This window comes from Etheostoma spectabile, chromosome 2 (assembly GCF_008692095.1).
Source record: "Etheostoma spectabile isolate EspeVRDwgs_2016 chromosome 2, UIUC_Espe_1.0, whole genome shotgun sequence".
Lineage (NCBI taxonomy): Eukaryota > Metazoa > Chordata > Actinopteri > Perciformes > Percidae > Etheostoma > Etheostoma spectabile.
Genome location: NC_045734.1, coordinates 26,482,060 through 26,509,647, shown reverse-complemented (window position 1 = coordinate 26,509,647; position 27,588 = coordinate 26,482,060). Strand labels below are relative to the sequence as shown.

The following is a 27,588-nucleotide window of genomic DNA, read 5'->3' as shown; positions in this document are numbered from 1 at the left end:
CACACACACACACACACACACACACACACACACACACACACACATGCACATACACATGCTCACACACTCTCACACACACAGTATTCAGCAACCACCACAGGTTCACTAAGGTTAACATTAGAAGTACATCCAGAAAACATGATGGTACTTCATCCATTTCTATTTAGTGTGCAGCTGTTTTTCTGAGCAATCCAATCAAACCTTACTGATTATGTAATATCTTTATAAATAAACACACACATACACACCCACACCCACACACATACACACCCACACACACCCACACATCTAATTGGTGGCTTTTAAACAGGTTGTAGTCTGACAATTGTCTCTGTGGGTCAGTTTGGATGATTTGCTGCTGCCCGGCTTGATCCATTTTACATAAGAACCACAACTAATCTGCCAGGGATTTGACAGACCTTGTGTATTTGTGTGTGTATTTGTGTGTGTGCACACATCTGGGTGCATGGCCGGGTGTAGCTGCATATGTGTTAGTGAACATACGTGCTTGTGGGGGGGGGCTGTGCCACTGTTGTGCACATGTGTGAGCTAGAAAAGCGCAGTGGTACATAAGAGTATTTGTTTGGAAGCCCCATGTGGTGTAGAATTAGAGGAATAGAGTCATTTGTTTGAACAAAATGATAAATGATATGGTTTTGTGGAGTTACTTATAAAAAAAAAGGATTGTCTATACAAAGGATAGAAATTAAAATCACTCGATGAAAAGGTTACAAATACAAAAACAAGCGGAGAAGAAATGTCCCTTGTGTCAAATTGTTTGACATTGCAGTGGTGACATGAACTAAATGAAAGATGTAGGCACTGTCTGTGTGCGTTTCACCGTGTCTATGGTTCCACATGCTGCAAATTAAGACAATTAATGCTGGAATCGATATCATATTTTCAACTTTGTGTAACGACAGATAACAATGCTGGTATTCTACTGGAAGAAAGCACTGAAATTGCCAATATACAATAAATCTAGACCAACTGTAATTACTGTAAGCAGTGAGACAACATTCCAGGCTTATTCAAACACTTCTGTGAATGTGCCTGCGGCTGTTTCACATTAGAAGTGATGCTTCCTTGCATTTAATCAGACTCCCAGCAGCTGGAAGGCTTTTCCTTTGTAGCAGCTGATGATATGCAGCTAACCGCATCAGCTAGCTGTCGATGCTAACTTTCCACTCAAAATGGCTGGTAATTTAGCTTTTGTGCTACTTTGTGCATATCAAAACAGTGTCAGTGACTGTACAAGGAGACTGGACTGCATTTTCACTGTTCTCTATGCAACTATTTGTGTTTGGGCTGAAACTAATGCTTATGTTTGTGATCAGTTAATCAGGTAAATATTTTCTTGCTTAATCGGTTACTTATTTTTTTCCAATAAAATGTCAGGAAATAGGGAATCATCACTATCATCACTTCCTAAATTGCCCAAGGTAATGCCATCAAATTGCTTGTTTTGTTTGAACGGCAGTCAAAAGACCGACAAAGAAATCAGGAAATCATTATTAAGATGGGAATGTTGAATGAAAAGTGGCATGAATGATTATTATTTGTTTTCTGCTATTAGTTTTGTGAAGTTGTGTCAGCGCTTGTCGTAGGTATTCGTATTGCCGTTTATACCAGTGCAAGAAGTCCCTGAGGTTTTTAAAACCTTTTGGTGATCTTACTTAATAACTAAAATTAATAACAGCAACATTGAACAGGCAGAGGTGTTTACTGCCTTGCTCGAAGACCCCGCTCAGCCCTGAAACTGCTTCTCTTCCTTCTCCTCCTTTACTCTATTATTAGATTATCATCTTGTCTCCTGTTTTCTTTCCTCCTCTGACCTCCTGTCTGCTCTCTTCTGCCATCTTTCCATCCAACATCTGTATCCTCATCTCTGCAGGGTGGGAATTTGTCTGTTCTGATGGTTTGTGTGTGTGTGTGTGTGTGTGTGTGTGTGTGTGTGTGTGTGTGTGTGTGTGTGTGTGTGTGTGGTGTGTGTGTGTGTGTGGTGTGTGTAAGTGAGAGAGAGAGTACCCACCGGGCTCTGTGAGCTACTAAGTTTATGCGACAGTATGTTGCGCCTCTGCTATACCTCTGATAAATGAAGGCATGTTTTGTGACAGCTCGGTGTGATTGAGTCACTTGTCACGCACTTGGATTCAGTGTTTTTGTGTGTGTTTACTTTTTTGAAAACATGTCTCTGTTTGATAGCATGTTTCTGTGTGTGTGTGTGTGTGTGTGTGTGTGTGTTTGTGTGTGTGTAAGACCAGTCAGCTGGCCCCCTAATTACATTCCATTACACATTCACCTTTCTCCTCAAACATTCCATAAAGTCTCTTTGCCTTCCAGGCTTCCTCTAAGGGCCCATGCAGTGTGTGTTTTTGCAGTATGTGTGTGTGTGTGTGTGTGTGTGTGTGTGTGTGTGTGTGTGTGTGTGACCTGCTTGCATATGATGACATCTTACTAGACAATCTTACTTTACAGGCTTCACAGAGACTTAAAACAGGGGATGCCTATATCGAGTATTTGTGTGTGTGTGTGTGTGTGTGTGTGTTAGATAGCAAATAATGAACCCGTGTCAGATTAATCCTGGGTAATATAAATATTCTGCTCAAACCACTATTACTAGCTTCTTGTCTAGCTCTCCGCCTTTTTCTTACCAGCAGTTTGTTGTTTGTCCATTTGAGGAACTATTTCCTGTTTGTGTGTTCCACTCTCTAATTTCACATGTGTGTGTTTGCAATTAGCGCTGTCACTGTAATAATAGCATGTTACAGGGTGAAAATTGTGTGTGTGTGTGTGTGTGTGTGTGTGTGTGTGTGTGTGTGTGTGTGTGTGTGTGTGCGCCCTCTGGACAAATTGGGCGGACACTTAAGTGGTTAAGCATCTGTACGTTAACTGAAAAAGAGGGTGTGTGTGTGTGTGTGTGTGTTTGTGTGTGTTGTGTGTGTGTGTGTGTGTGTGTGTGTGTGTGTGTGTGTGTGTTGTGTGTGTTGTGTTTGTGTGTGTGTGTGTGTGTGTGTGTGTGTGTGTGTGTGTGTGTGTGTGTGTGTTTGCGTTTGCTTAACTAGGTCAGCCAATGGCTCATGAAAGTCATCCAGGTGTCCTGAGCAACCGCTGCCCACAAAGCAGACAGATAGAGAGTGAGAACATGATGGAGAAGGGGAAGACTAGAAGGAAAATGCACTTAGACTCAGAGAGGGACATAAACTGATGAATTCCTGTAAATCCTATATTGCCATAAAACATTCCAGCTCTTTAATTTGCATCATTGCACAACCAGAGGTATTACATGAAAAGCTACCTTGGTATAAACGATATGACTGAAAATGTTACATTGTCTCATAGTACATGCAGCTAGTCCTATTGCCCTGTTCCTGTTGTGTGGTATTATTGTTTATTTTATGAGAAAGAAATGCAACTGTATCAGAGTTTCTCCTAGAATGGTATTTTTGTCCTTTTCTGTTTTCATAATCCATTGGAACAGTAACTGTAACACTTCCAGTTTGCACATAAAAAACCTGAATAGAAACACCAGAAAGCTTTAAAGTCGAAATATTGCAAAACATTTTTCATGCAAAGCGGAAAAGTTTGCCTGGAATGAAACTAAATCTGTCGTGTGCATGAAGCAGGATAGCTAAACATCTACCAAAGTGCCCTCATAAAACACATAAATGCCATATTTTCATCACATCGTACACAGTTTGTTTTATTTGCCGTTTGACTGACCCTTTTTTCATTTTATAATCTTGGTGCACCCGCTTCTTCTACTGCAGTGGCTTAATGGCATGTGGTTGGAGAATTAGCAGGAAATTGATGCAGGATTAAAGGCAGGTGTTAAATGATAATATTTTAATCTCATCCTCATCCACATAATGTTATCACATTAACTAAGCTGTGTTGGTCCTGCTTAATCACTCTCGTTTCAATGTAAGGAAGAAAGTAGGTTGGCTAAAAGTTGTTTTGTTTGGGCTAAAACTATAGTTTTGGGGTTGAATAAAGTTTAATTATAAAAGGACATTCAATCAAACAAATCACAAACAGAAAACTTTAATAAATGTAGAAAGTGTTCTGAATGTTGATGCTCCCGATATTAATAATGGAAAGTCATGTCAGCAACAGAGTGCAACGTTTCCAGTTGACACAACACACTGTATCAGTAATGTGTTTTTCTCCATTAGATTCAATGTAAGGGCACTTGCATTCATGAAGAAGGTTCACAAATCCACAGGAGGAATGGAAAAGCTCTGAGAGATAGCACTGTTGCACACAAAATGAGACTGTAAAGAAATAAATTTGCATGCTTTATATATGTTTCTAACTAACTGTCTTTGGGGAGTGAGCCCTGCCCACATCATTAGTGGCCAAATGTTTACTTGTAAGATACTCTAAAGATGGTCTAAAAAGTCATAGATTGAGAAAATGAATGCTTTTACTTTTCTCTCCTGGCATCCCAGAGAATTATCCCAAATTATTTTCTTCTCACATTCTTAACACACCCAAATTAGTTTTGGCACCTTTTTGGCAGGTGCCCATGTCAACTGATGATCCAACTGCTTTGAGATGGTATCAATTTACAGCCAATCAAAGCGAAATGTGACACAGACCACAGTACTCTCCCTCTGAGCTTGATAAAAAACACACAACCACACCTTCAAACCAACCACACTGGATCACAATAATCTTCATTGAGTGAAAATTAAATTACTTACATAACTTTGTTGAGTAATAACTGATATTACAGTTACATTTTGTAAACTTTGAACACTTTGATTTTGCTTTATTTCAAACAATCTTTTACCAAATCTGGGATTTACCTCAAGATATTGACCTCATATTAGCATGATAAACTGAACTGAAATTGCATAGGGAGAAAGATGAGAGAGGCTAATTTCCTGTGTTACACCGGGGGCAACTGCAGTGTTTGTGGGTAAACAGACAGGGAGAGAGTGACAACAGCAGCAACAAATACCAATCACAACCATCATTTCCTCTGCAGGAGGAAGTGAAACTGGAGCAAGTGTTGACAGGAGATGGAGGAATGAGATATTATACATCAGCCCTCATTTGCTGTACGTCTCTCTCTCTCTCTCTCTCCCCCTTTACTTTTATGAGATAGTTGCATTTCCTTCTGCTGTTATGTAATTTCAGTTCAACCCAAGTATAAGAACTGTAATCAAACAAATCAATGACTATCCTAGTATATATCAGTGAATGCACTTGAGCACAAATACCTGGTGAGAACAGTGCAATGGGATTTTATTAATTGGATGGGGACCACCTGAATGCCTCATTGAACAGCTGATGGTGCACAATAGATTACAGGATACTGAGGGCTTCAAAGGATGCTGTACAGTGGTTATGATTCAAGTATGAAATGGTGGCATAGGCCTTCCCAGCCTATTATGATGTATTTGTTCTAGAAATCAGGTCAAGGGGTCAATTCGGACACCGTTACTGATTCTGTTCACTCTAATAGCACCCAAAATTTATCGGCATACCTTGCAAATATAGTTGTTTTCAAGGCTAAAATACATGACCACTGTTTGTCTCCACAGGGTGATGCGCTCCCCCCGTCGCTGGTCGACCTGGTGAGGAACTCTCCCATCTCCTCTGTGGACGACTTGAAGCTGCTGCTGCAGGAGACCAATGCAATAGGTACTAACGACCAACACGCACACACACAGACCCACACACACACTAATAACACAGACGTGGAGGAGGTAAGCGTTTGTGTGTGTCTACAGAGGCCTGAAGAGATAGGAATGCAGTAAGGGAGAGCATCAGCGTACATGCCAGGCTCCATGTTAAGGCAATATTTACCCGAGAAAGCAGCAGCAAGAATAATGAATGACAATGACCACCTTGACCGAGAGAGAGAACAAACACGGACAATAAAACAAAAAATCAACATAAAAACTAAAACAAAACACAATTAAATTAACTTAAAGCAACACATCTTTAAAGATGATTTTTTAAGTCTGTTAAAGAGAAAAGCATGCCTTCACAGTCCCACACATTCATAAAGACGTCAACATCCTTCATCTTTAAAAAGTATTCGAAAAGCGGGCTCTAACTAAAGAAAAAGAGAGGGGGGAGAGAGAGAGAGAGAGAGAGAGAGACAGAGATAGAGAGAAAAAGAGAGCCATAACCTTGGATTTTTTTTCGGACAATCTGAGACAGAGAGAGAGAAACTTCCAGCACTAGGTCGCTGCATTGTTCTCCTGCTCTGGATTCCTCTCCGTGCTTTGAAATATGGATGTGTGTGTTTGTGTGACAGAAAAGAGACCCCCACCCCCCCTCGATGCCTCCACCCCCGAAAAACAGTCAGACACAACTCGGCGGGTGATTAAAAAATTCATTAATCTTATCCTTCTGAAGAATCAAGTCACACATACATATGTTAATAGACAGCTCTTTGATCAACCCATATGAATAAATAACAGAGTGGCATAACAAGAGAGGAACCAACAGAGGGAAGGATCCTCAGAAACAGGGCACGAGGAAGTGACTCAAAGTGTATGTTTTTTATCAAGAAATTCTTTTTTTTGCTGAAGCCTGTGAGTTTGGGAGCAAGTTTTTTTTAAGGGCAGTAGATGCATGATTTATTGGCTGGATCTGCGTATTGCCAACATTGTGTTTTTTTACGATACAGTGTTTGTTTAGTGGTCAAATTTTGTTGCTTGTCATCGTAAATTTTGTGTTGACATTAGCACTTAGGTCAAAGCACCACTGTGCAGCCCCACACAGCTGCTAGGCTTTGGATTCTTGTTACTTTAGCAGATGTTTGAAACAAATAAAATTTCCTGTGAGTTACAGAACCAGTTTGCTGATTCTTATTTGGCAACTGGCCATAACAGAATTGTTACTATATGAATGAAAGAGGAAGAAAGCAATCAGTCTTAAAAAACATGTAGCAACACACAACGGCACGGATAAAATTACAAACTACCTTTTGAGAACAATAAGAAACTGTTCTCTTTATGCACCAGGCAGTTAATTAGCACACACACACACACACACACACAAACACACACGCACACACACAGTGACCTAAAGCAATGTACACCAGGGATATAATTAGGACCTAGGGGCAACAGTATGAAATAACAACATATGTAAGAGTGCAAACACTCACAGACCCACACAAGAGCTATATTTAACATCTCATATCTATCGTCAATAGTATTCTTGACATTGCGGAGACAAATTGCTGCAGAAAATAGCCTAATTGTTTTACCCAGAGGAGAAAAAATGGCTTCCTTTTTGCGTTGAACAATGAGCTTTGCTAAAAACTGCCCTAACAGCCTCACATGCTTTACAGATTTCTCTCATCGCTTGGAATATTGTTGGCTCAATGTGGCCTAGATTTCAGAAAGAAGTTGGAAGATATTATTGTAAATTGACTTTATTAACTCATTGTTTTTGTTTTTGTCTCCCCCCTCCCCCTGTATTTTCCCTACTTTTAATCTCCCCTCCTCAAATGTCTTTTTCTGTAGAAGAGGAAGAAGACAAGCATGATATTCTCACAAACCACACCCATGGCCGATACACTAGAAGTCTTGGTAGGTTTCCTTATCTATTTGTGTCCCTTCCTGTGTCTTTTTCTATCCTTCTGCTTCTGCCATCTGTCTCTAAACACTTCCCATGCCTTCCTACCAAATATCCCTTTCTTATTCTCTTCTTGCTCCCTCTCCTACCAGTGGAGGCGCAGCCAGCTCAGCAGGCGATGTGTAAAGTTCGGACGGAGGTGATGGAGGTGACGAGGTCCATGTTGGACCGCCGCAATGCCAACTTCCTGTTATGGCCACCATGCGTGGAGGTGCAGAGATGTTCGGGCTGCTGTAACACCAGACTGTTGCAGTGTGTCCCCACCGTTACCTCCAGCAGATACCTGCAGGTACACAGTGCATACGGCAGCTTCCATGAGGAAAATGTAGTTTCTATTGGACAAAGCCAGGCTAGCTGTTTACGGTTTCTAGTCTTGAAGCTGCGACAGGCTCTTTACTTTTGCCGTCATTTAGCAAAAATTCCACAATAATCTTTCATTATATTGTAATTCAGGTGGTAAGAGAGAAAACTAGACTCCCCCTGGGTCTGTTTTGAGGCTTTAGATAATTGTTGCATTCTACCCACTGCAGCTTTACTGTAATGCTAAGCTAAGCTAATATGCTAATGGATCAATCTACATATTTAAGACATACTTTTACTTTTATTTTTTTTATGTATTTACAGTCATACCAGTAGTAGCAACATTCTCATCTTGCTTTTTATAAAAGGCTCAGAAGATTTAAAAAGCTCCGTGTTGTCATTTCAATAGGATTGCTCCAAAGGATGATGTGCACCCTTTGGGTAGATATTGCATGTTAATATGCAAAACCTGATTCTATACAGTACAGGATGTAACCTCAAGAGCTAGTAACCCAACATTTCTATCTCCAGCAATTTATTCATCAGTAAGCCACCAAATTTCATGGAATTATTAGCTTGTCTGGAAATGTCTTCAACCAATCAGATTGTTCTGCTGCTGGTTGCAACAGGTGCCATTGCACAGCAACAGTGTGTTGGTTTACGTGAAACAAAACAATGAGATTGATTTGTTGGCGTTCTCTTTGTATAGTTTCTGTGGGATTGTCTGGATCGTGTCTGGACCCCAAATTCCATTAAAACTTGACTTGTGTCAGATTTTGTGTGCTAATCTTTTTGATTTGTTTCTGCCTCCTATCCAGGTGATCAAAATCCAGTACATAAACAGGAAAGCCCACTACGATAAAGCCATCATCTCAGTGGAAGACCACATCAGCTGCAGGTGCCAACCTCTTTCATCTTCCTCATCCTCCTCATCTTCATCTTCCTCCTCATCTGTTCCCATGTCTCACTCCTCCATTCAGAGCAACCCCAACCCCCCTCCACCTCCACCGCAGCAGCCTCCCCCATCCTCCCACCTTCCTTTGCCCCTCCCCAGGACCGTCCACCAAGCTCCACCAAAGACTCACGCTTCCAAGGCCGACCTCCATCGCCACGACGACCTGAAGCACAACCAGCAGCACTACCACCCTGAGGAGCGTGAGCCGGTGGCGAGGCAGTGGCAGCAGGGCAGTTACACCCAGCTGGTGCACTGGACTCAGCCCAGGGTGCACCAGGGGCCCACACACGTGCAGCCGGGGGTGCACCAGCCGATTGCTGGGGTGCTCGGGTCAGTTAGCAGCTGGCCATCTGAAGCAAGGGCGGAGCATAGCATCATGGGAAATACACAGCAGGTTGGGCACGGGAGCGGGTATGACGGGAGCAGGGAGGAAAGCGGCGGGCATGTAGCAAACAGCGGTGGGGGAGTGCATCATCCAGATCACATGCAGAGGCAGCAACAGTTGTTGCAGCATCAGCAAAGGCAGCAGTTTCCGCAGCAATATCAGTATCATCGTCAGCCACATCATCCACAGCAGTTCAGACATGGAGCAGCTGAGGACCAAGAGCTGAGGACACAATATCGACTTAACACTCCCCAATCAGACAGCGCCTCTCCGCCTGACAGCCCAACCGAGCTGCCCAAATTGGAAGAAAACCCCACCAATCCAATGACCACCAATCAGAAAGACTCAGTGACCAGCCAAACAATTACAGAGGTCACGAAACACAAACAGACTGAGACTGCTACGACCAGTCAAAAAGAAGGGAACGCAAGGGAGGAAAGTGGGTCTGCCAATAGTGGGGACTCGGCCGGGGCAGAGCTGGCCAATCAGGGGAAGGTAAAAGACTCAAATCTGACCAGCAGGGTTAGTCATTTAACAGAGGAGGAGAGACAAAAAGTCCTGGAGATAATACAGAGGGAACCGGATCGACAGACTCATCTTCATCCGCATCATCCTCAGCAAAGACCAAAGCCGACCACATTTAAAACAGGTACCGCTCATCTGTGTTAGAATGTGTGTAAGTGTGGATGAGATTTGGTTTTACATGTCACTGGTCACTTTTACCAAATGTATTTTAATATTAGTTCTTCCAACAATTACAGATTGGACCTTTATGTAGTGGAAGAGGCAGTCCATTTAGTTAATTAAGTTTGGGGACTCCCAAGATTATAATATAATAGCTTAAAAGTGAGACAGCAGAGGCCGAGATAGCCTGACTTGTAGTCCCTGGTATAGGGCACGCTCCAAAAACATCAGATTCTACATTTCCCATAATGCAACTTAGCAATGTCTTTTGTTAAGCCCTCTCTGACTTCTTAACCACATCTTTTAAACTTTTAAACATGTTTTATTGCAATATGTTTCTAATGTCATATATCTATGACATCTAAAGCCCAATATGAGATATGAGACAACTCTGATGACATAACTATGACAAATGGAAGACAGAGGGGTAACCACTACTATAACCGCTACAGTCCAGTTGCCAAGTGTGTGTTGTCTCCGTGGTAGAGCATGACCACATGTGTCCTACTAGTTTTTCTAAACCCTCTGAGAGCTCTGCAATCTGAGAGCTGGACTTCCCACTGCTTCATGTTTGACTGAAACCTGCAGGCGGTCACACACTTTGTTACGCAGGCGTCTATCTATGAGCTGCCCTTCAGAGTGCAGTTTGAAACACTGCAGGCGCTTTACACACCCTGTGTTTATTCTTCACTGGTGCCATATACTGCTATTGAAACCAAGAGGAAACATTTGGTCATGTGATTCGTTTTTAGCTTAGTTCCCTTTTTTAAATTCTTTTTATGTTCTTTTTTTCTATCTGGTGTTTTTCTTCCAGTCATTGTTTTTTTTCCTCTGTGTTTAGTGGTTGTTCATGGCCTTCCAGAGACATTATCAAGTCCTCTTAACTTAAGAGGACACAAAACTCAGCCTCCAGTGTCAGAGTCAGATGCTTTAGTGTCACACTTCCTTCTGCTTTGCTGTGTTTTTTAGCTGTTTGAACAAATGACCAATGTTGTGAGTTTACTGAGGAGTAAAGTCTTACTGTTATTTTGCTAATCTCTCACAAATTACATCTTTAACAACACTAATCAGATTTGAATGTATATTTTAAAAAGATGTGAGCTGCATTTATAGTTGGTCGGGGAAAGAAAAGACTCACTGTTCACTTTTGTACTTACTGTGTCCTCTGTCTTCTCTTGATTTCCTTCAGCCCTCTCTACTGCGGCCCCCATATCGCCCTCAGCCCGTCGGGCCCCGTTCCGTCCAGCCTTGCCTCGCCGCAGGAGGAAACACCGCAAACGCATCAGTAAAGCAGCCATCAGAGCCATGATCATGTAGAGCTGCAGGTGAGTGAATGAGCCTGAGGGATGGAGGGAGGGGTAATAATCCTGCCTTAGTGAACTGAGGCAGTATGGGGACATAATGAGAGAGAGGATGATGGTCTAAAACATCTGTGCAAAAGTATTCTCAGTAAACTAAGTCTTAGATTCACCTGCAGCTTCACAAATTAAGTTTCTTCCTGCAGGGATAAGAAAATGTGAATTTGCTAAACGTTTTTACAGATTGATTTTTTTCTGCCATTTATTTGACTTATTTCCTGTGAATCAACATCTTTATACGAGTGCTTTAAAGTCATATAAAAGAATTATTTGCTGGAACTAAAACAAAAAATTGTCTGTGTAAAAGGATGGAGGTGAATGGAAAATGTATGTACAGCATTTGTAAATAAATCATTTGATTACAAAATAAAAGTTGGTAAAAGTCAAAAGAGACTGAGGGAGAATGACCACAGTGACTACAGTCATACGTTTAAAAAAGATCTTAAGATGAATTTATTTAGGAGTGTAAACAAATTAAAAAATATATCTTATTTATTGTATGCTTTTCTCTTTCCCTGACAGGAAATGGTAACCAAAAGTCAAACAAATTGTACCAAAGGACTATGGAGAGACAGGAAACATGGGATTCTTGATGTGGGATGATTGTCACTGTGGACGGTTACTAAGGGATCCACAGAGGTGATTGGACATGGGCCGCTGTTTTTTAATTGGACAGCTTTATTGAACGCCACCTTTCCTGCTCCAGAGCTGCCGCAGAGCGTCCGGCTTTATGGATATATTTTAAGTGCAATCTCATTAAACTCTTTGGAAAAGAGGATATTTGTCACACTAAACACTGGATTTCATCCCATAACGTGGATCAATGGAAGATTATCATACATCCCGTGGTAGACTGGTGGTCTCTTCATGCAGTTGACAGCCATTGATTGGCTGATTTAACATATTTGACTTCTTGCTCAGCTACTGAGTGGTCCACACACGGAGAACTTGACAATGACTTGGACTAAGAAGTCATTATTAGGGGCTAAATGTGGAGCTCAAGATACAATTCGAAAAGTGGAGAACTGGATTTCTACACTGGGACAATAACTGGAAAACTGGAGAGTGCAGCTCAGGCCTCAATGCCAAACATTACTGTTATCCTACAATGTCTGAATCTAACTGTATCTAACACTGGAGTAGCCATACACTGATCATACTACATTGACTAGAGAAGTGCTCTACCGTGTTCTGTAGCTTAATGTACTGGAACATATCAATAACCTGCTCATTTTGTACTACTGCCAGATTGAAATGGAATAACAACCAAATGCCTGCCTAGATAACATGCTATGAATAACCACATTAAAGCAAGTCTTAAAGACCTGGCTTTTAGAGATGAGCCAGTTATAGCCAACATTGTATGTCAAAATGCTTTTAGAAAAATGATTTCAGGGGGGGGGGGGAGAAAAACTTTATTTCTTAACTTATTTAAAAAGGAGGATGAAGTCCTCCAGTTCTCAAGTGTAATTATTGTTGCAGACATGTTTCAGATTATAATTATTGGTTGTACAACTGTTATTGTTATGAATGTTATTTTTAGTAAAAAATAAAAATGTTCAACGCATATTTGTTTATAGTTTTCTACTTGTGTTTCAGATTTTGTGTACGTGTTTGAGTGTGCATGCATGTGTATATCTGTGTGACATGTCAATGCATGAATATAATGCATTGTGCATGTAAAGTGTGTGTGCGTGTGTGTTTAGCTGTGTACTTGCACTCATGCAGTAGACTCTGCTACTCTTTGCCCTATGACTGAGCGCCCTGCAGCTCTGTCACGCAAAGCGAGGCAGGGGTCAGCACAAATGTCTGGTTGCTATAGGAACTCGCCGACGGACTTGTCAACAGAGAAGTATCGCATGGTGAAAGAGAGACGGGGGAAAACGGGGGGGTTGTCAGTGCAGGAATGGACAGAAGATGAACGGCTACGAGGGGGGAGGTACGAAGAGAGGGATCCAATGCCATTTATAAAGCAATAAAGATTCAGAAGAGACAAATGAAGCAATGATACCAAATGGAGAGAACAGTGTTTTTGAGTGAAAGATGAGAAGTTTGGATAAAGAGATGAATATGTGCAAGCTAGTTGGTTGAACTTCTAATACCAGGGACCACTTTCATTAAGTCTTCTTCCAGTCATCCATAACATTCAAAAAGCATCCCATAACATAAAAAATAATAGCAGTCGAGGAATGAACTTAGCATTATATGTTTTATTGCGAGAAAACTTTATTTCCAATGACACATTTTGGTCAACCTGGCCCCAATGCAACTTAAAAAAGGGCAGTTAATCACACATACACACAACTAACAAATAGCACACTGAGGAACAGTGAACCAGATAATTAAGTCAAGTACGTTTACTCCAGTACTGCACGTACAAGTACAATTTTTTAAGTTGTTGCACTTTACATTAGTGTTTTCAATTCTTTACTACCAAACACTTTTACTTCTCTTGAAAATATTGTATGAAAATATTGTTATTTTTACTGTACTCCATGTATCTATTTACACAGTTATGTATCTATTTACATTTATAACTTGAGTTATCAGAAATTTTGCAGATTTGGGTCAATAATTCTAAACATAGTCAAAAGATAAATTAGCGTAGTGCAAGCGAATTGTTTTGTCAAGCTGGAGTCTGTACGTTCTCTGCTTTACGGAGGAATCCAATGTATGTTTATGGGTCACCTGAATTCTTCTTGTAAGTCTGTCATTTTACAACTGTTAAGCCTAGGTTCAGTGCTGCGAGATACCAGTCACCTTAATGGGAAAACTGGTACAGCTCTTTTAATTTGTCTGTTCCTGCAATATGTATCTGTCCAATTTAATTGTGTTGAATGTTTGTTTTTTTGTTTTTCAAAATGGACCCTGAGTCTAAGTCTAAGGTATCTATCTATCTATCTATCTATCTATCTATCTATCTATCTATCTATCTATCTATCCCTCCCTCCTGTTGTCCTTAGGTCAAATTTGACCAGCTTTCAACAAATTTCTATGTCTGGGTTTGTGTTTCTTGCAACCAAATTGTCAAAACAAATAATGTGGATTGTTCCATACAACGCTCTTCACAGTAATATAAATGATCAGTTTACTACTTTCATTGAATTCGGTTGTTTTGTTCAATTTTATAGCAATTGAAAAAGAAAAATGATAAAAGAACGTTGAAAAAAGTGACAAATATGTCAGAAAAAGCTTCAAAAACGTCAGAAAAAGTGGCAAAATACATCGGGAAAAGCGACAAAAGTGTTGAAAAAATGTAAATTTAAATTTTGACACAAAAAATCTAAAAGTCCAACGGGGAAGACAACACAACAGTCATTTATGCTTTTGACACTTTGTAAAACGTTTTTGTTACTTTGAGTTAAAAAAGCAGAATAAATTATTTTAACTCCTCAGATCTCTGCAGGGTAAATCTAGACAGCCAGCTAGACTGTCTGTGGATTCTCTGTTGCACGTCTAAAACAACTTTTGAACATACACATGTTCACCCAAACAAGTTCCTTCCCTAAAGCTATTTTGCAGCGGCACCATGTCTCTGTCCGGAGAAATGCCAATACACAAGAGCACATTTTTCTCCGATCCCAGAATGCTGCGTGGACTAGACAGACCCTCCTCCACAGCAATGTTGCCATGTTGTCAGATTTAGTCAATTTACTTGGTGAGTATATCGGTATGATTAGTGAGAGAAATTAAAATAAGACTTGTGTCACAACAAACCTTTACTTTAACAGCCATTATTTGGCTGCTACTTCGCGCTCCTGTCCAGAGATGGTCTTTTAACTGTTGAGAAAGCCCTCTAACCATTTCTGCTGACAAATCTCTTTCCAGCACCTCCTGGACTGTGAAAAATACATTGTCATCAAGATCAAATCAAGACCATTTGTCTTAGTTCCCTAGTTGCCATTTGTTTAAGATTGCCACAAAATACTTTTTTTCTTCTCATTTCTTCCCTTTAATCCGGGAATCATTATTGCTGTGATCATTTTTCACTGCTGTTCTTCTTCTTTTTTTTCTTTTACTTTGTTCAAAAAATTTTCATCTTCCTCCAAAGTCTTCTTCTTCTTCTTCTTCTTCTTCTTCTTCTTCTTCTTCTTCTTCTTACCTGTTCTCCTGTAAGTCATGACCCTGCAGTCTGGTCCACCAGCCAATAGGCATCTAGGTGTGAGGTTGTGTGGTAAATGAACCAATGAGGGTGAGCCAAAGTTCAGCCAGGTCACCGAGGCCAGACAGACTCTCTGCCACTGATGAACTGTGATGTGTGTGTATGCATAGACAGGAGTGGGAATGGGCATGTGCAAGTGGCTGCCTGCCATACCTGCGGTGTCCCTCTGACGAGTGTGTGCGACTGTGTCCGTGTGTTGTGAAACAAATGGAGAGTGTGTCCTCTGGCACAGTGTCCCAATGTGAGTGGCTTAATGAGCTGGTAGCTGGCAGCCAATCACGGTCAACGGCAACCTCCGAGGTCACACCCTGGCGTCGTGTGTAAACAGTGTGGCTGGCCCGCCTACATTTGACGAATACCTGACAAGACACACACACGCACACACACACACACACACACACACACACACACACTTAGTGGTGGGGTCACAGTGGTTAGGGCACAGTTTTAGCACATACAGATATACACACACATATACACATACACGCATAAACAGGTACAGGTATGTATGTAGACTAGGTATAGTCACACACATACACACACACACACACACACCTTTCTGACTCACCACTGTGTTTATGTTTATGCTTGTGTGAGATGTCACTTTCCCCTAAGGGAAGACACAATATAATTCCCCCTAACAATGACTCACTATGAGCTGACTCCAGCTGAACTTGCACTTACAACACACACACACACACACACACACACACACACACACACACACACACACACAAACACAAACACACACCCTGTTTCCCATCTTATTCACATAGTTTTCACATATCTCACACATTCCTGTAAAGTCAGCATAATTATCTAAAATTCCAAAAGCAGTATGAAATTTACTTTTAAAAAATTAAAGCAACAAAGAGTAGAAAAGAGGAAAAAAATCAGGGTAAGCTTACTTTTAAAAATAACAAATGGTTTTGACTAGAGCTGGGCAGCGATTAAAAATTTTAATCGCGATTAATCGCTTAATTTCCCTGATTAATCGCGATTAATCGCAAAATGAAATAATGAATTCAAAAGTAGTGTATATAGTGCAATTTGTTTTTAAATGTTCTGCCATATGAACGAAAGTGCCTTAACATTTGTTCTGCAAAAAACTTACCAGCATGTTGTTTATAAAGTAGCAGTTAAATAAAATATTTAGTGTACATCTCAACTTAAACAATGTATTTATCATGTCCAGAGTTGAATTCCATCTGGTTGGAACGTGTTGCATAAGTGACTGCTTCTTATGTACACGTTGTTCTGTTGATGCTCTGACTCTGCAGCACTTGGACTGTGTTTAGAGTGCCCCACAACTTTTCTGCACTTTGCAAGGACACTGCCAAACGCGCTGTTAAGCAGAGACCATGAGGGACACTGTCAAACGCGCTGTAAAGCAGAGACACTGTGACAGAACACTGGAGACCGTGCGCAAAGCAGGGGACATGATCAGAGGGCAGAAGGCTTGCAGGAGCGATCAGATTTTGTATCTATTCATACTATCTGTGCTAACTGCGGTGACTTTATTTGACACATTCCACTGCTGTTCAACTTCAATAAAGAGTCCCGCGCATGTTTCAGCTTAATGTCTCTCCTCTGTTTTCAGTCCAGTCAGAGCACGTGAATGCAGCGCCCACTTTTCATCAGTACAATGCACTGTAACTCCGAGATAATTCGGGTTACCCAGTGAGTCCAGTAGTCCCCAGTAAGCGCAACAGCGTGTGCGTGTTGTAGCGTGGTCGCTTTTGCAGTCCTCTCCTTTTCATACAACTGGGAGTCTGATGGTGCGTTTTGAGGGAATCTCATACTGGCCGTCGTTGTTGCGATTCTCAGACCAATGTCCTCCACAACCCTAATGGACCTGCAGTCTGTAGCTATCCACGCTGCGATGGCATTTGTTAGCTTCTCTTGCCTTTGTTTATCTAAACTTACCCACACACTGCAGCTAACGTAGCCTGCCGAAGCCTCGCGCCACTGTGTGTTTCGTTGAATGATTTGCTGGTGTCAACTGTCAAGGTGATATTTCAGACTGGAAGTATTCCAGTGATAAGAAAATTCAACTTTGCGGTATTTACAAAGCCTGTGAGCAACAAACTTTTACAATAATAAAGAAATGATAAAAACTGCGTTAACGTGCGATAAAAAAATTGTCGGCGTTAATTAATTAATTAGTTAACGCGATAATAACGTGTTAACTTGCCCAGCCCTAGTTTTGACCAGACGTAAGTTTGCACGAAAAGGGCCTTTGTCAGTATTTATGTGAAGTAGGTCTTTTAGTGTCTATTTTTTTTCCACATTCACTATACACACATTCAGGGAACACAGCAGCCAGTAGCAGGTATGTCTGGTACCATGAAGAAAGAATAGGTGGATGTCATCAGCATACAGTGGCAACAACGTTTGCAATCTGACATTTGACAAGATCTGTTGTCTTGGAATTTAATATGTATTTGAATTTTGATTGTTCACTTATTTGTTTCTCAATTACATGAAAAACACATCTTTTGAAAAAAAGTCAGACTAATTAGTATATTTAATTTATTTTTTGGACAGACTTTCAGAAAAATCTTTGTACTGGTGGGTTACAAATTTTGGCTGTCTGCCTCTTATTTTGACAGACTGTGTCAATGTTATCTGTCTGTCTCAACGGGGAAGTGAATCTCTGTCACTTCTTTTGTTTCACTCTCTGGAGGAAACCCAGATGACCACCCCACCCCACTAACAACACACACATACACACACACTTGTTTCCCTCGGTAGTGAGAGTGTGTTTGTATGGGCAGGGCTGGTAGTTTGGTCTCCCTGTTGTTTGCTGTGGGGGTGTTGTGGCTCCATGTGTCTAACCCCCTACGCTTTGTCCCCAGTCCACCCTCGGTCACAGGACACACACATGCACACCCATGTGCACATTATTCTAAACTCACATTCGCAAGTATGATTCTCAAACACCAAGGCAACGACAACACATTCTGTCTTTGCTTTGGACACTAGCTGAGAAGCTGGATCGATTGTAGGGGGCGTGATTTACTTAGATCTGATGAGTCCGATTTGAAGTCTCAACCCCTCAGAAATTCTTTTGAAGAAGTGACAACCCCCCACTTTCCAAAAAGCTCAAATTGTCAGGACTCTATTAAGAAGTACAAAAGCACACATTCAAAGTTGCTCCATATTTGCCATCATGCTTGCTTCACAAACAATCATACTGCACAATCTCCTGTCATTATTTCTCAGGGAGCTGAAGCCATAATTACTGAACTGTATGTGTGTGAGAAAAATAATTTTCTCTTGCAACTATCTGTCACACTCAATTTTCCCTCCAGACAGAAGTCACACTTTGTTGCTACATTTCTTCACATTGATGAATGCCATCATTGGTCAGAAATCTTTTTTCTATACATACACCAAGATTTGGAACGACATCCCACATCACATCAGAACACTATCATCCATCACATATTTCAAAAAGGAACACAAACAGCTCTTTCAGTTACACTTGCACACGTTAATTGCTCATGATTTGTCCAATCATCTGTATTTGTCTAGCCCAGTTGATGTCTTGTACAAATGTCTTTGTCCTTATGTAACTGTATTGTTGTTTTAGTTGTCTGAATCTGTCTAGTCCAGATCGATGTCCTGTACAAATGACTGTCCCGAAGTGCTGTAATCACGTTCAATGTTTTATGTTTCTGCGGAAAAGGAACCTGCTGAAAAACAGCTTTTACTGAGTTAGGCCTGTTTATATTGTAACGTAATGTTACTTTTAACTTTCCTGTATAATAAATATGAATGAATGAATTAATTAATCACACAACACATTAAAAGCATTCAAGGCTTTTCTTTTTACTTTCTATATAAGGACCACGGTTGTACAAGTTTTCTGTCCACAGGGAAATTAACTTTCCTCCACTGGTAGCTTAGTTCACAGGGTCTGCACAGGGTTTTGACCATGCCCTCATGCATGGTTCGAAAATACTTGAAGAGCGTTTATTTGCTCTGGGACCTTAAGTCAGTTGTTCATTAACCCTGATTTCATTCCTTGGAAAAAAGCTGGACTGGTACTAGAGCCAGCAGATCCCCAGGACAGATAGAAGTATTTTAAGAACAACTTTATTTGTCCCAGGGCTCTTGGTTACAGTAACCATGCATTAGCTCATTTCCAGATATCCAGTGAGGTTTACAGAAGTGAAACGAGAAGTGCATGCTTGTCCATTTTTTTCTCCTCGTCCTTTTGTTCACAGACAAGTGCTAAGATGTATTTTTTTCTCTCCTATATTCCCTCTTTTTTCATCACGCTCTTCTCATCATGCTGCTCTGCACTTGCCCTTCGCATGTAAAAAGGAGGGAAGCAACATGGAAAGAGGAAATGTTCCTTCTTTCTAACCAGAAGTATATTAATTTCTGGTTTGTTAAGGGGTGTGTTGTAATGTGGCATCCACATTGCAACATTTTCCATGTACTCACATCCTCAAAACATAAACACACTTTTCCGGGTGGTTTGTTATGCAGAAGTCACCATTGAAAATTTTGTGTGGCTAAATAACCGAAAATGACCTCAATTCATGTTTATATCAGTAATTTGGTTTCCTCACTTTCTATAGAAACTTAGTGAGTGAGCATTTTCAAAAACCTGAAAATCTGTTAAATAATATGAATACTAAATATTAAAATGTATATAAAGAAATACGAAATGGCTACTATAACAAATAATACAGTAATAATGTCACTAATTCTTTCTGGGAAATTCACAAATATTCATTCATTCATTCATTCATGAGTTCATAAAACTTCATAAACCATTAAATAAATACATAAATGTTGCAATTTGCAGGACAAAATGGTATTTATGTCCTTTTATAACAGAATCCTGTCACACTCTCATAAACACAATACCCATAGTATGTGGAGACCCCTCTACACATGCTTTGGACCTACTTTTGTATACTTTTGTTCTGAGTCTCATGGTTTGTATTTAGCACCTAAAGTCCAATTAAGGAAAATCTCAATGCTAATAATAGTGAGTTTTCAAATTTGCACAATAGTTATGGGAGGACCCTTTCCTGTTTCAACATGACAATGTCCGTGTGCACAAAGCAAGGGTCATAAAGAAATGTTTTTCAGAGTTTGGTGAAAGTTAATAGTCTGCAGAGCCCTGACTTCAACCCCATCCAACATGTTTCTGATGAAATGGAACACCGACTGTGAGGCCTTATCACCCAACATCAGTGCTCAAACTCACTACCGACTTAAAGCCAGCTAGCTGATTCAGGCAGTCAACTCGAGTTCACCTGGCATACTTCTCACTCTTGGGTTTTGCTTCCAGGTCTCCTGACAAACCACTCACCTGAAGACTGCCCCCGCTGCTGATGCTGTTCATATAGCGTTTCATAAGCCATAGCTCCCCCCCCCCCCCCCCCCCCCCCCCCCCGCCGCCAGAGTCAATCGACATTTCCCTGGAAAAGATTATCATCACTCCCTGCTCTGCTCAGCCCTGCTGGCCTTTTTTTGTAGGTAACGATGAGATGAGGTCAGAGCCTGAACACAAAATATCAACACTGCAAATAATCTATTTCACCGCTGCAGTTGGCTCAATTCTCTTGTAGCTGAATGGCAGCAAATCCCTGCAGCCAAGTTCCAAAATCTGGCAGAAAGCTTTCCAATACAGTGGAGCTGTTATAATAGCAGCTTTTCAGTAATTGCATATGGTGTGTAATGATGGATGTCCGCACACTTTTGGCCACATAATTACACGTTACCTTCATCACTCATGACCAAAATTACAGGTCCAAAACAAAAAAAAGATTTACATTTTTTTTCTTGTCTTTTCATTTTTTCCCAATAGTAGAGTTCCTTATTTTGAAATTAACTCTGCTTGAGTTTAACTTCCCTTCAGTTGTCTCTTTTTCTCTTATCATCACTCAGTTCTTGGTTTTGTTACCAGTCCTTTCTAACACTCGGCACTCTCACTCTGTAATGACCCCGATCTCTCTCACTCTCACTCTCTTTCACTCTCTAATCCGGAGTTGTCCTCACTGGCCCAGTGGTTATTATGCTGTAGCTCAGTTGCCCTGTCATACCCTTTCCTTATAGGACGTGTGTGTGCATGTGGTGTTCTGTGTGTGTGTGTGTGTGTGTGTGTGTGTGTTTTCTCCCTGATTAAAGAGTGCTCAGTGCTGATTCAGCTTGTTTAGTCAGTTAAACAATCACTGATCAAGTCACACATTATTAAACACATGAAATTAAATCCACATCCAAGAAACTACAGTCTGCTGCTCTTTATGCAATATACAAAGAGCTTGTATGTGTATAAAAACAAGTGTGTGTTTGTGAGTTTGGTGAATTTGAGTGCTCAAGCTACATTTAATGTCTGAATAAGGGCGTGCTTGTCTGTGTGTTTCCATGTGTGTGAATACTGCGTTTGTGTGTGTGTGTGTTTATATTTGTGCACCATTGTGTGCCCACTTTATCAGGCATGTGTTTATGTGTGTGTCGTGCATCTCTACTGTCGGTGCACTCGTTTGCAAGAATGCTTGTGCACTGTGTTTGCATGTGTGTGTACGTGCATGCATGTAATGTACGTACATTTCATCAATGTGAGGTCAGTACAGTGGAAACTCTGACAGTGGAGGTGTGCCACAGCCTTGGAGGCTTTAGCTTATGTAAGAAGCCAGGTGTATCTATTTGTTATACACGCCCAATGCACAAAAACATATTAAAACAAACAACACACACTTTAAAGGGATTAACACACAATAGGTGATGAAAAACAAAGATTGAAAAACAGCTGATCACGTTTGGTGAATGGTCTGTTGCCCTGTAAACAGATTTCTTGACTTGGGAAATCACATGGATGCACGACATGTCAAATACAATTAGAGATGACACTAAAATACTCTTTTTAAATGTTCCCCACTTTTCTTACGCTTGTTATCAGCCCCGTCTTTGAAATCTTCACCATGATGTAATGTTAAATTAGGGATTAAAAAGAAATTATGCTAAAGGATTTACAGGTTTTCTAATTTTAAACAGCTTCAAACAGCCATTTAAAGGTGATCTAAGCGACGTTACTTCCTGTCTATGTAACCCACTTTATAAAGTATTTTCAAACAAAGCGAGACTAGCTTGCCCCTCATTCCTGCTCATCCCATCTAACCCCCCACCCTCACCCCCAAATCCTTCTTGTTGGTTATTGGCTGGAACGCTGAAACACTGTTTGTGTATGCTTTGTGGTGCAGGTGGGTACAGTTTGTTTTTGTTGCCGTTTGTAGACCCTGGGCTGTCTACAGAGAGCGTGTTTTTCGATGACAGACAAAACAATATGAGGAGAGGCTTTTCAAAACGTCACAAGTCAATACTCAACATCCTCTCTTTCTTTTTACCCCCTTGCAGCAGTACCACCACTCCCCCCTCTGTCTTTTTCTCTGGATGTTGACAATGGCATTTTCTGTGAGCAAGTGACTAAGACTTAAAGAATGTGTTTCTGTGTGTGTCCCCTCCGTACTGTCACAGGCTGTCAGGGCCAGAGAGAGAAAGAGAGAGAGAGAGAGAGAGAGAGAGAGAGAGAGAGAGATGAGTCTGACAAAATGACAGCGGGACTATATTTTAGTCTCCCATTGTGACCAAGTTGGGGTCACGGACCTGGTTTGACTGCTGAGAGGGGAGCTACTTTGAATTTTGAACTGTGAGAGATGGAGTGATAAAGAGCATTTCCAAAATGGTACTTCAAGAAAGTTATAATCCCTCATTGTGTTGCCCTGATTACATTTAGTTTTTATTAATAAATGTCAAGCACCATTTGGATTAGATTACTAAAATATTTCAAGGTAACTGGTCTTAATTTTCCAAAATAAGATATTTTTATCTACATTTTTAGCTTGAGTTGTGGCAGCAGAACAAACTGACAGTTTATCACCCTACAAAGTTGTTTCATGATTGTATTGAAACCGTTGCCCATTAACACATCCAACAGACAGAGTATTGTTGCCATTATTTTGGAGTGGTGTTTATGTATACTTGATGAATGCAAATCCAATATGAACTCTTCTTTAATCTCTGTTTTAGTCTCAAACACATCCTCAAAAAATACATATATATATATATATATATAGAAAGGTAGCATACAATGGGTTTGTCAGAGCTTGTTTGCGAAAAACAGCATCCTTTGTTGTAAAAGTGTAACAAAGCTTGAGCATTTTATCGTGTCATCTCGGTGTACTTCAGTAGACTTTGGTGCGACAAAGGGAAGCCAAATAAGGTTTATTAAAACACATTGCCAATATTACCACACTGCCATGACACAGAGCTGGATTTAAATCAAGTCATGTTTGCTTTCCACACTGGTAGAGAGAGAAGTATAAGTAAATCTTTCTACACAGTAGATTACACAATATATTGCTTGTTTTAAGAGGGGAATGGTTGGCTACAGTTGTTTAAAGGAGGTTTTCTGCAGATGTTTGAATGAGACAAAGAAATATGTTTTAGCATGTGCATGCTAGTATTATTTCCTTCCAGAAAACATTATCACCTGCAAAACGTTTGGACAGAGTGGGCATTTGTGTTTGGGCACATGTGTGTTTTGCATCAGAGCAGTGTTTTCCAGCTCCTGAGACAGGAAGTGCTACCTTAGCGACATGACAAAAACACAGGAAGGAGAAACTGCGTGCCTCAAATTCCAGCAAATTCTTACAGCATTGATGGAGTGAGAGCCAGAACCAGACAGAGTCAGAGAGAGAGAGAGAACAATGAGCACCATACAGTTTCACCAAAAAGACACAAATGTTCAAACTGGAGTCACACAGATGGCCAGACACAGACAAAAGGTCAATTATGAAGCTGTGGAAAGAAAAGAACATTATATTTTATGGGCGAATACGCACATATCATCCAGAAACAGATGCATCAGGAATGTTATTCCTGTCTCACTGCAAAAATGTAACTAATGCACACATGAGATAACAAAACTAGAAAACATGAGTCAACGTAAAACTATTCACTGAGATTTTAAATATTTCAACATTTCTTGAAGGATAATGCAGCATAAGATATAAAATAATATGTAAATAAAGATGCATGTCTTTTTTGACTGTGAAAAATAGATTAAGGACATTTTTGTACTTAAACAGATTTGTACATGCAGTATAGACTTTTAGTCTAGATTTTACTTTGCCCTGTACTGTAGAGGTATTTTTCATCGTTAACGAAAAGTTAACACTCCAGAAACGCAATAGTATGCAGAACTTTTTTATCATCACACCGATGCATTTGGACTTGTGTTGTTCTTCAAGGTCATCCACAAGCCGAAAATGTTCTCAATAACGTTGTTACGCATACTAAACAAAGTTTTTCCCTTCGCCATGCACCTTGGAAGTAGATGAAGTTGTGCCGGGAATCCCTACTCTGCTTCTACATCCTTTGAAGGAGCTCAGTACATTTTTAGGAACTTTGCCCAGATGGTGAACTTGAGTGATGAGAGAACTAACACTAGAGCCTTCCATTTGCAGAAATTACAGCAAAAATAGCATTCTGTGTTGGATTACTGTTGGAAATTGGGGAAAAAAATACAAAGATGAGTCAGGTCTATTCCTGTCTAGACCTAGCATCGGTTTTGGACAATTCTGCATTTCTATGGTGCCACACACAGGATGTGTGACACTGTAATGTAGGGTGACCAGACGTCCTTGGGGAAACACCCCAGTTTTGTTGACCTTTCCCTGGCTGGATCTGTCCCCGGAAATGTCCCCGGTTTTCACTGTGATTGACAAACCAGAAATTGGACTGAAAGAAAGAAAACGTTGACCAAACGTAGCCGATAGTCGCTCACCCTACACATGCAGGCTCAAGACAGCCAGAGCAAGCACTGCTAAGAGCTCAGAAATGTTTTGGAATGCCATATTTTACAATGCTAAAATCACTGATTATTTACATGGAGTCTGATGGGTTAATCAAATGCAATTTCGTGGACTTTTAAAACATACAGACTTCTACAGAAACCAGCCTCATTTTGCAACCTCACGTGTCACCGTCTGCTGGAATTCAGATAGAACGCAAGTTTAAGGTTTTGGCAGCACTTCGCCGAACCGGATGCTTCGTTCATTAATATTAACAGTCTTGTGTTCACCCAACCAGTTAGCTGACATAATTGATGATTGACCTCCCAAAAACCTGCTCTATTCCTTTTAAAGTTCAAAACTTGTTCCTCCTCTGGCCTTGTATCACCTTTCTCACTCGTCTTTTGTTTCTCACTCCATCACTCTTCTCCTCCTCCTCCTCTTCTCTTTGCTCTCTCAGGCCCACTGTTTGTCAGCTGAGCTTGTGGGTGACGTTATTATGTTGGCATAGATCATGCTGGGCCAAACACTGGCTGGATTTACTCCTCTGCTGCTGTCGCTCCCCTCCCTTTCTCAATTCTTATCCTTCCACTCTTTCTGACCTGCCTCCCTTCCATTTTCTACACCCCACTTTACCTTTCTCCCCCACACTCTCCTATTCTCTCCTTAACCTCCTTTTCTTTCTACTTCCGTCACTTTCACCTTCCCTGTCTCTTCATCACTCCCCCCTTCATTATCTTACTCCTTGAACTACTACTCTTGCACTCCTCTATACCTGTTTTTCTTTTCTTACTGGCCTCATCTCCCTTGACTGCTCATACACCTTTCACCTTTCCCTCCTCCCCATCTCTCTCTACATGTTTTTTTTCTTCTTCCATCTGCATCCGTTTCCACACATGGCTAAAATTAGGTTTGAACCTGAACATTACATCCATATCTGATTGTTGAATAATTCCTCAACCGTGTTCTCATTGGTGTAGAAACTGACTACAGACGGTGTCAAGTTGCCCAAATTTAGCAATATCAAAGAATAATATGATGGAACTGATGGAACTATTTTAATGATCTAAGCACATGGCGTGAAGCGCATGGTTCATGTGTGTGTCCAAATACACTTTTGCTAGTTTGAGGGCGGAAAAAAGGGTCAGTGCACCGGGCGCATGGTTCAAAAGGGTTGCACTTAGTGTCTTCATTAATTTATAGGTGTGGTTTGGGCGTAACATGCAATAAACCAGTGTGTCATCTCCCATTCCCTTTAAAAGCCAGTCTTTTTGAAAACATCACGAAAAAAATCCTTCTGAACCCTTCCAGGTATGTGTCTAATAGACATACGTGTCATATATGTTGGGCTTTAATTACAACATTTTTCACATTTTCAAAAAAAGGCTTCAAGGATGAGGACTCTCTTCCTCTTAGACTAATGAAGCTCTAGCTTCGGCTCAGGTCAGACGCCCCTCGATTGCAAATCTCCCTGTAGAGTATAAACACTAAATACTTTCTGCCAAGACTTAATTATCACATATCATCTGTTAAAATGAACAAGTGTCTCCCCTCATTTGAATAGTATCTTGGGGAATGTTTCTCAACAGAACTAGTCTTAAAGTGTTTTTTCTCGTCAAAATGTCCTCGAAAAACAGGTATTACTGAGGTTGAGTGGACGTACTGATGTTGGGTGATAAGTCCTGGCTTTCCAGTTCATCCCAAAGGTGCTGAAGGGGGTTGAGGTCAGGGCTCTGTGCAGGCCAGTCAAGTTCTTCCACACCAAAAATACATAACAATCCCACCAGTGCTGTCCACATACTTGTGGCCACAATGCTTGTGTTCCAGTGCTCTAGTACTAGAGATCAGTCTTGGTCTCAAGAGCAGCCTCATGACCACTTTTTGAAGGTATTGTCTCAGTCTCCACTGCATTTTTACTCGGTCTTGTCTCGTTCTCAGATAAAGAGGACTCTGGATTTTATTTCAAGAACGGTCAAGACCGCAACTGCCTTTTGATTATCTTCAGGCATTTTGTCATGAGATACTTATGGCAATAAAAGAGGTGAATGAAGAAGCATCTTAATTGGTTTTCTGTGGGTGCATTTTAATGGGAATGTGGATCTTTCAGATCATTCCGAGGAGTACATGCTGTGTCATGCTGTGTGGGACATACACTGGTCTGATCTTAGTCTTGGACTTTGTCTCACCTTCCCTGGTCTTGGTCGTGTCTCGGTCTTGATACACTCTGGTCTTGGTTCAGGTGGTCTTGACTACAACACTATTTACCTTTAGTCTCTGTCGAGCTCTTTCTTTAATACTTATCCCTCACTTTCAACATCCCT

The 27,588-nt window shown here is 40.8% G+C and overlaps 1 protein-coding gene across 2 annotated transcripts in view; it reads left to right on the top strand.

Annotated features, from left to right (window-relative positions):
- The window catches only part of pdgfba (platelet-derived growth factor beta polypeptide a), a 15,959-nt gene extending 3,106 nt beyond the window's left edge, over positions 1 to 12,853 (top strand). Inside the window, exons 2-7 of one of the 2 annotated variants that reach the window (XM_032534434.1) lie at positions 5,553 to 5,652; positions 7,497 to 7,559; positions 7,698 to 7,894; positions 8,724 to 9,894; positions 11,119 to 11,254; positions 11,810 to 12,853. In XM_032534434.1, the coding sequence (XP_032390325.1) occupies positions 5,553 to 5,652; positions 7,497 to 7,559; positions 7,698 to 7,894; positions 8,724 to 9,894; positions 11,119 to 11,246 (1,659 nt within the window). In that variant the 3' untranslated portion in view covers positions 11,247 to 11,254; positions 11,810 to 12,853. Of the gene's footprint in view, positions 1 to 5,552; positions 5,653 to 7,493; positions 7,560 to 7,697; positions 7,895 to 8,723; positions 9,895 to 11,118; positions 11,255 to 11,809 lie in introns of both variants that reach the window. The other variant, XM_032534427.1, reaches the window with a different exon arrangement.
- The last annotated feature ends 14,735 nt before the right edge of the window (positions 12,854 to 27,588 follow it).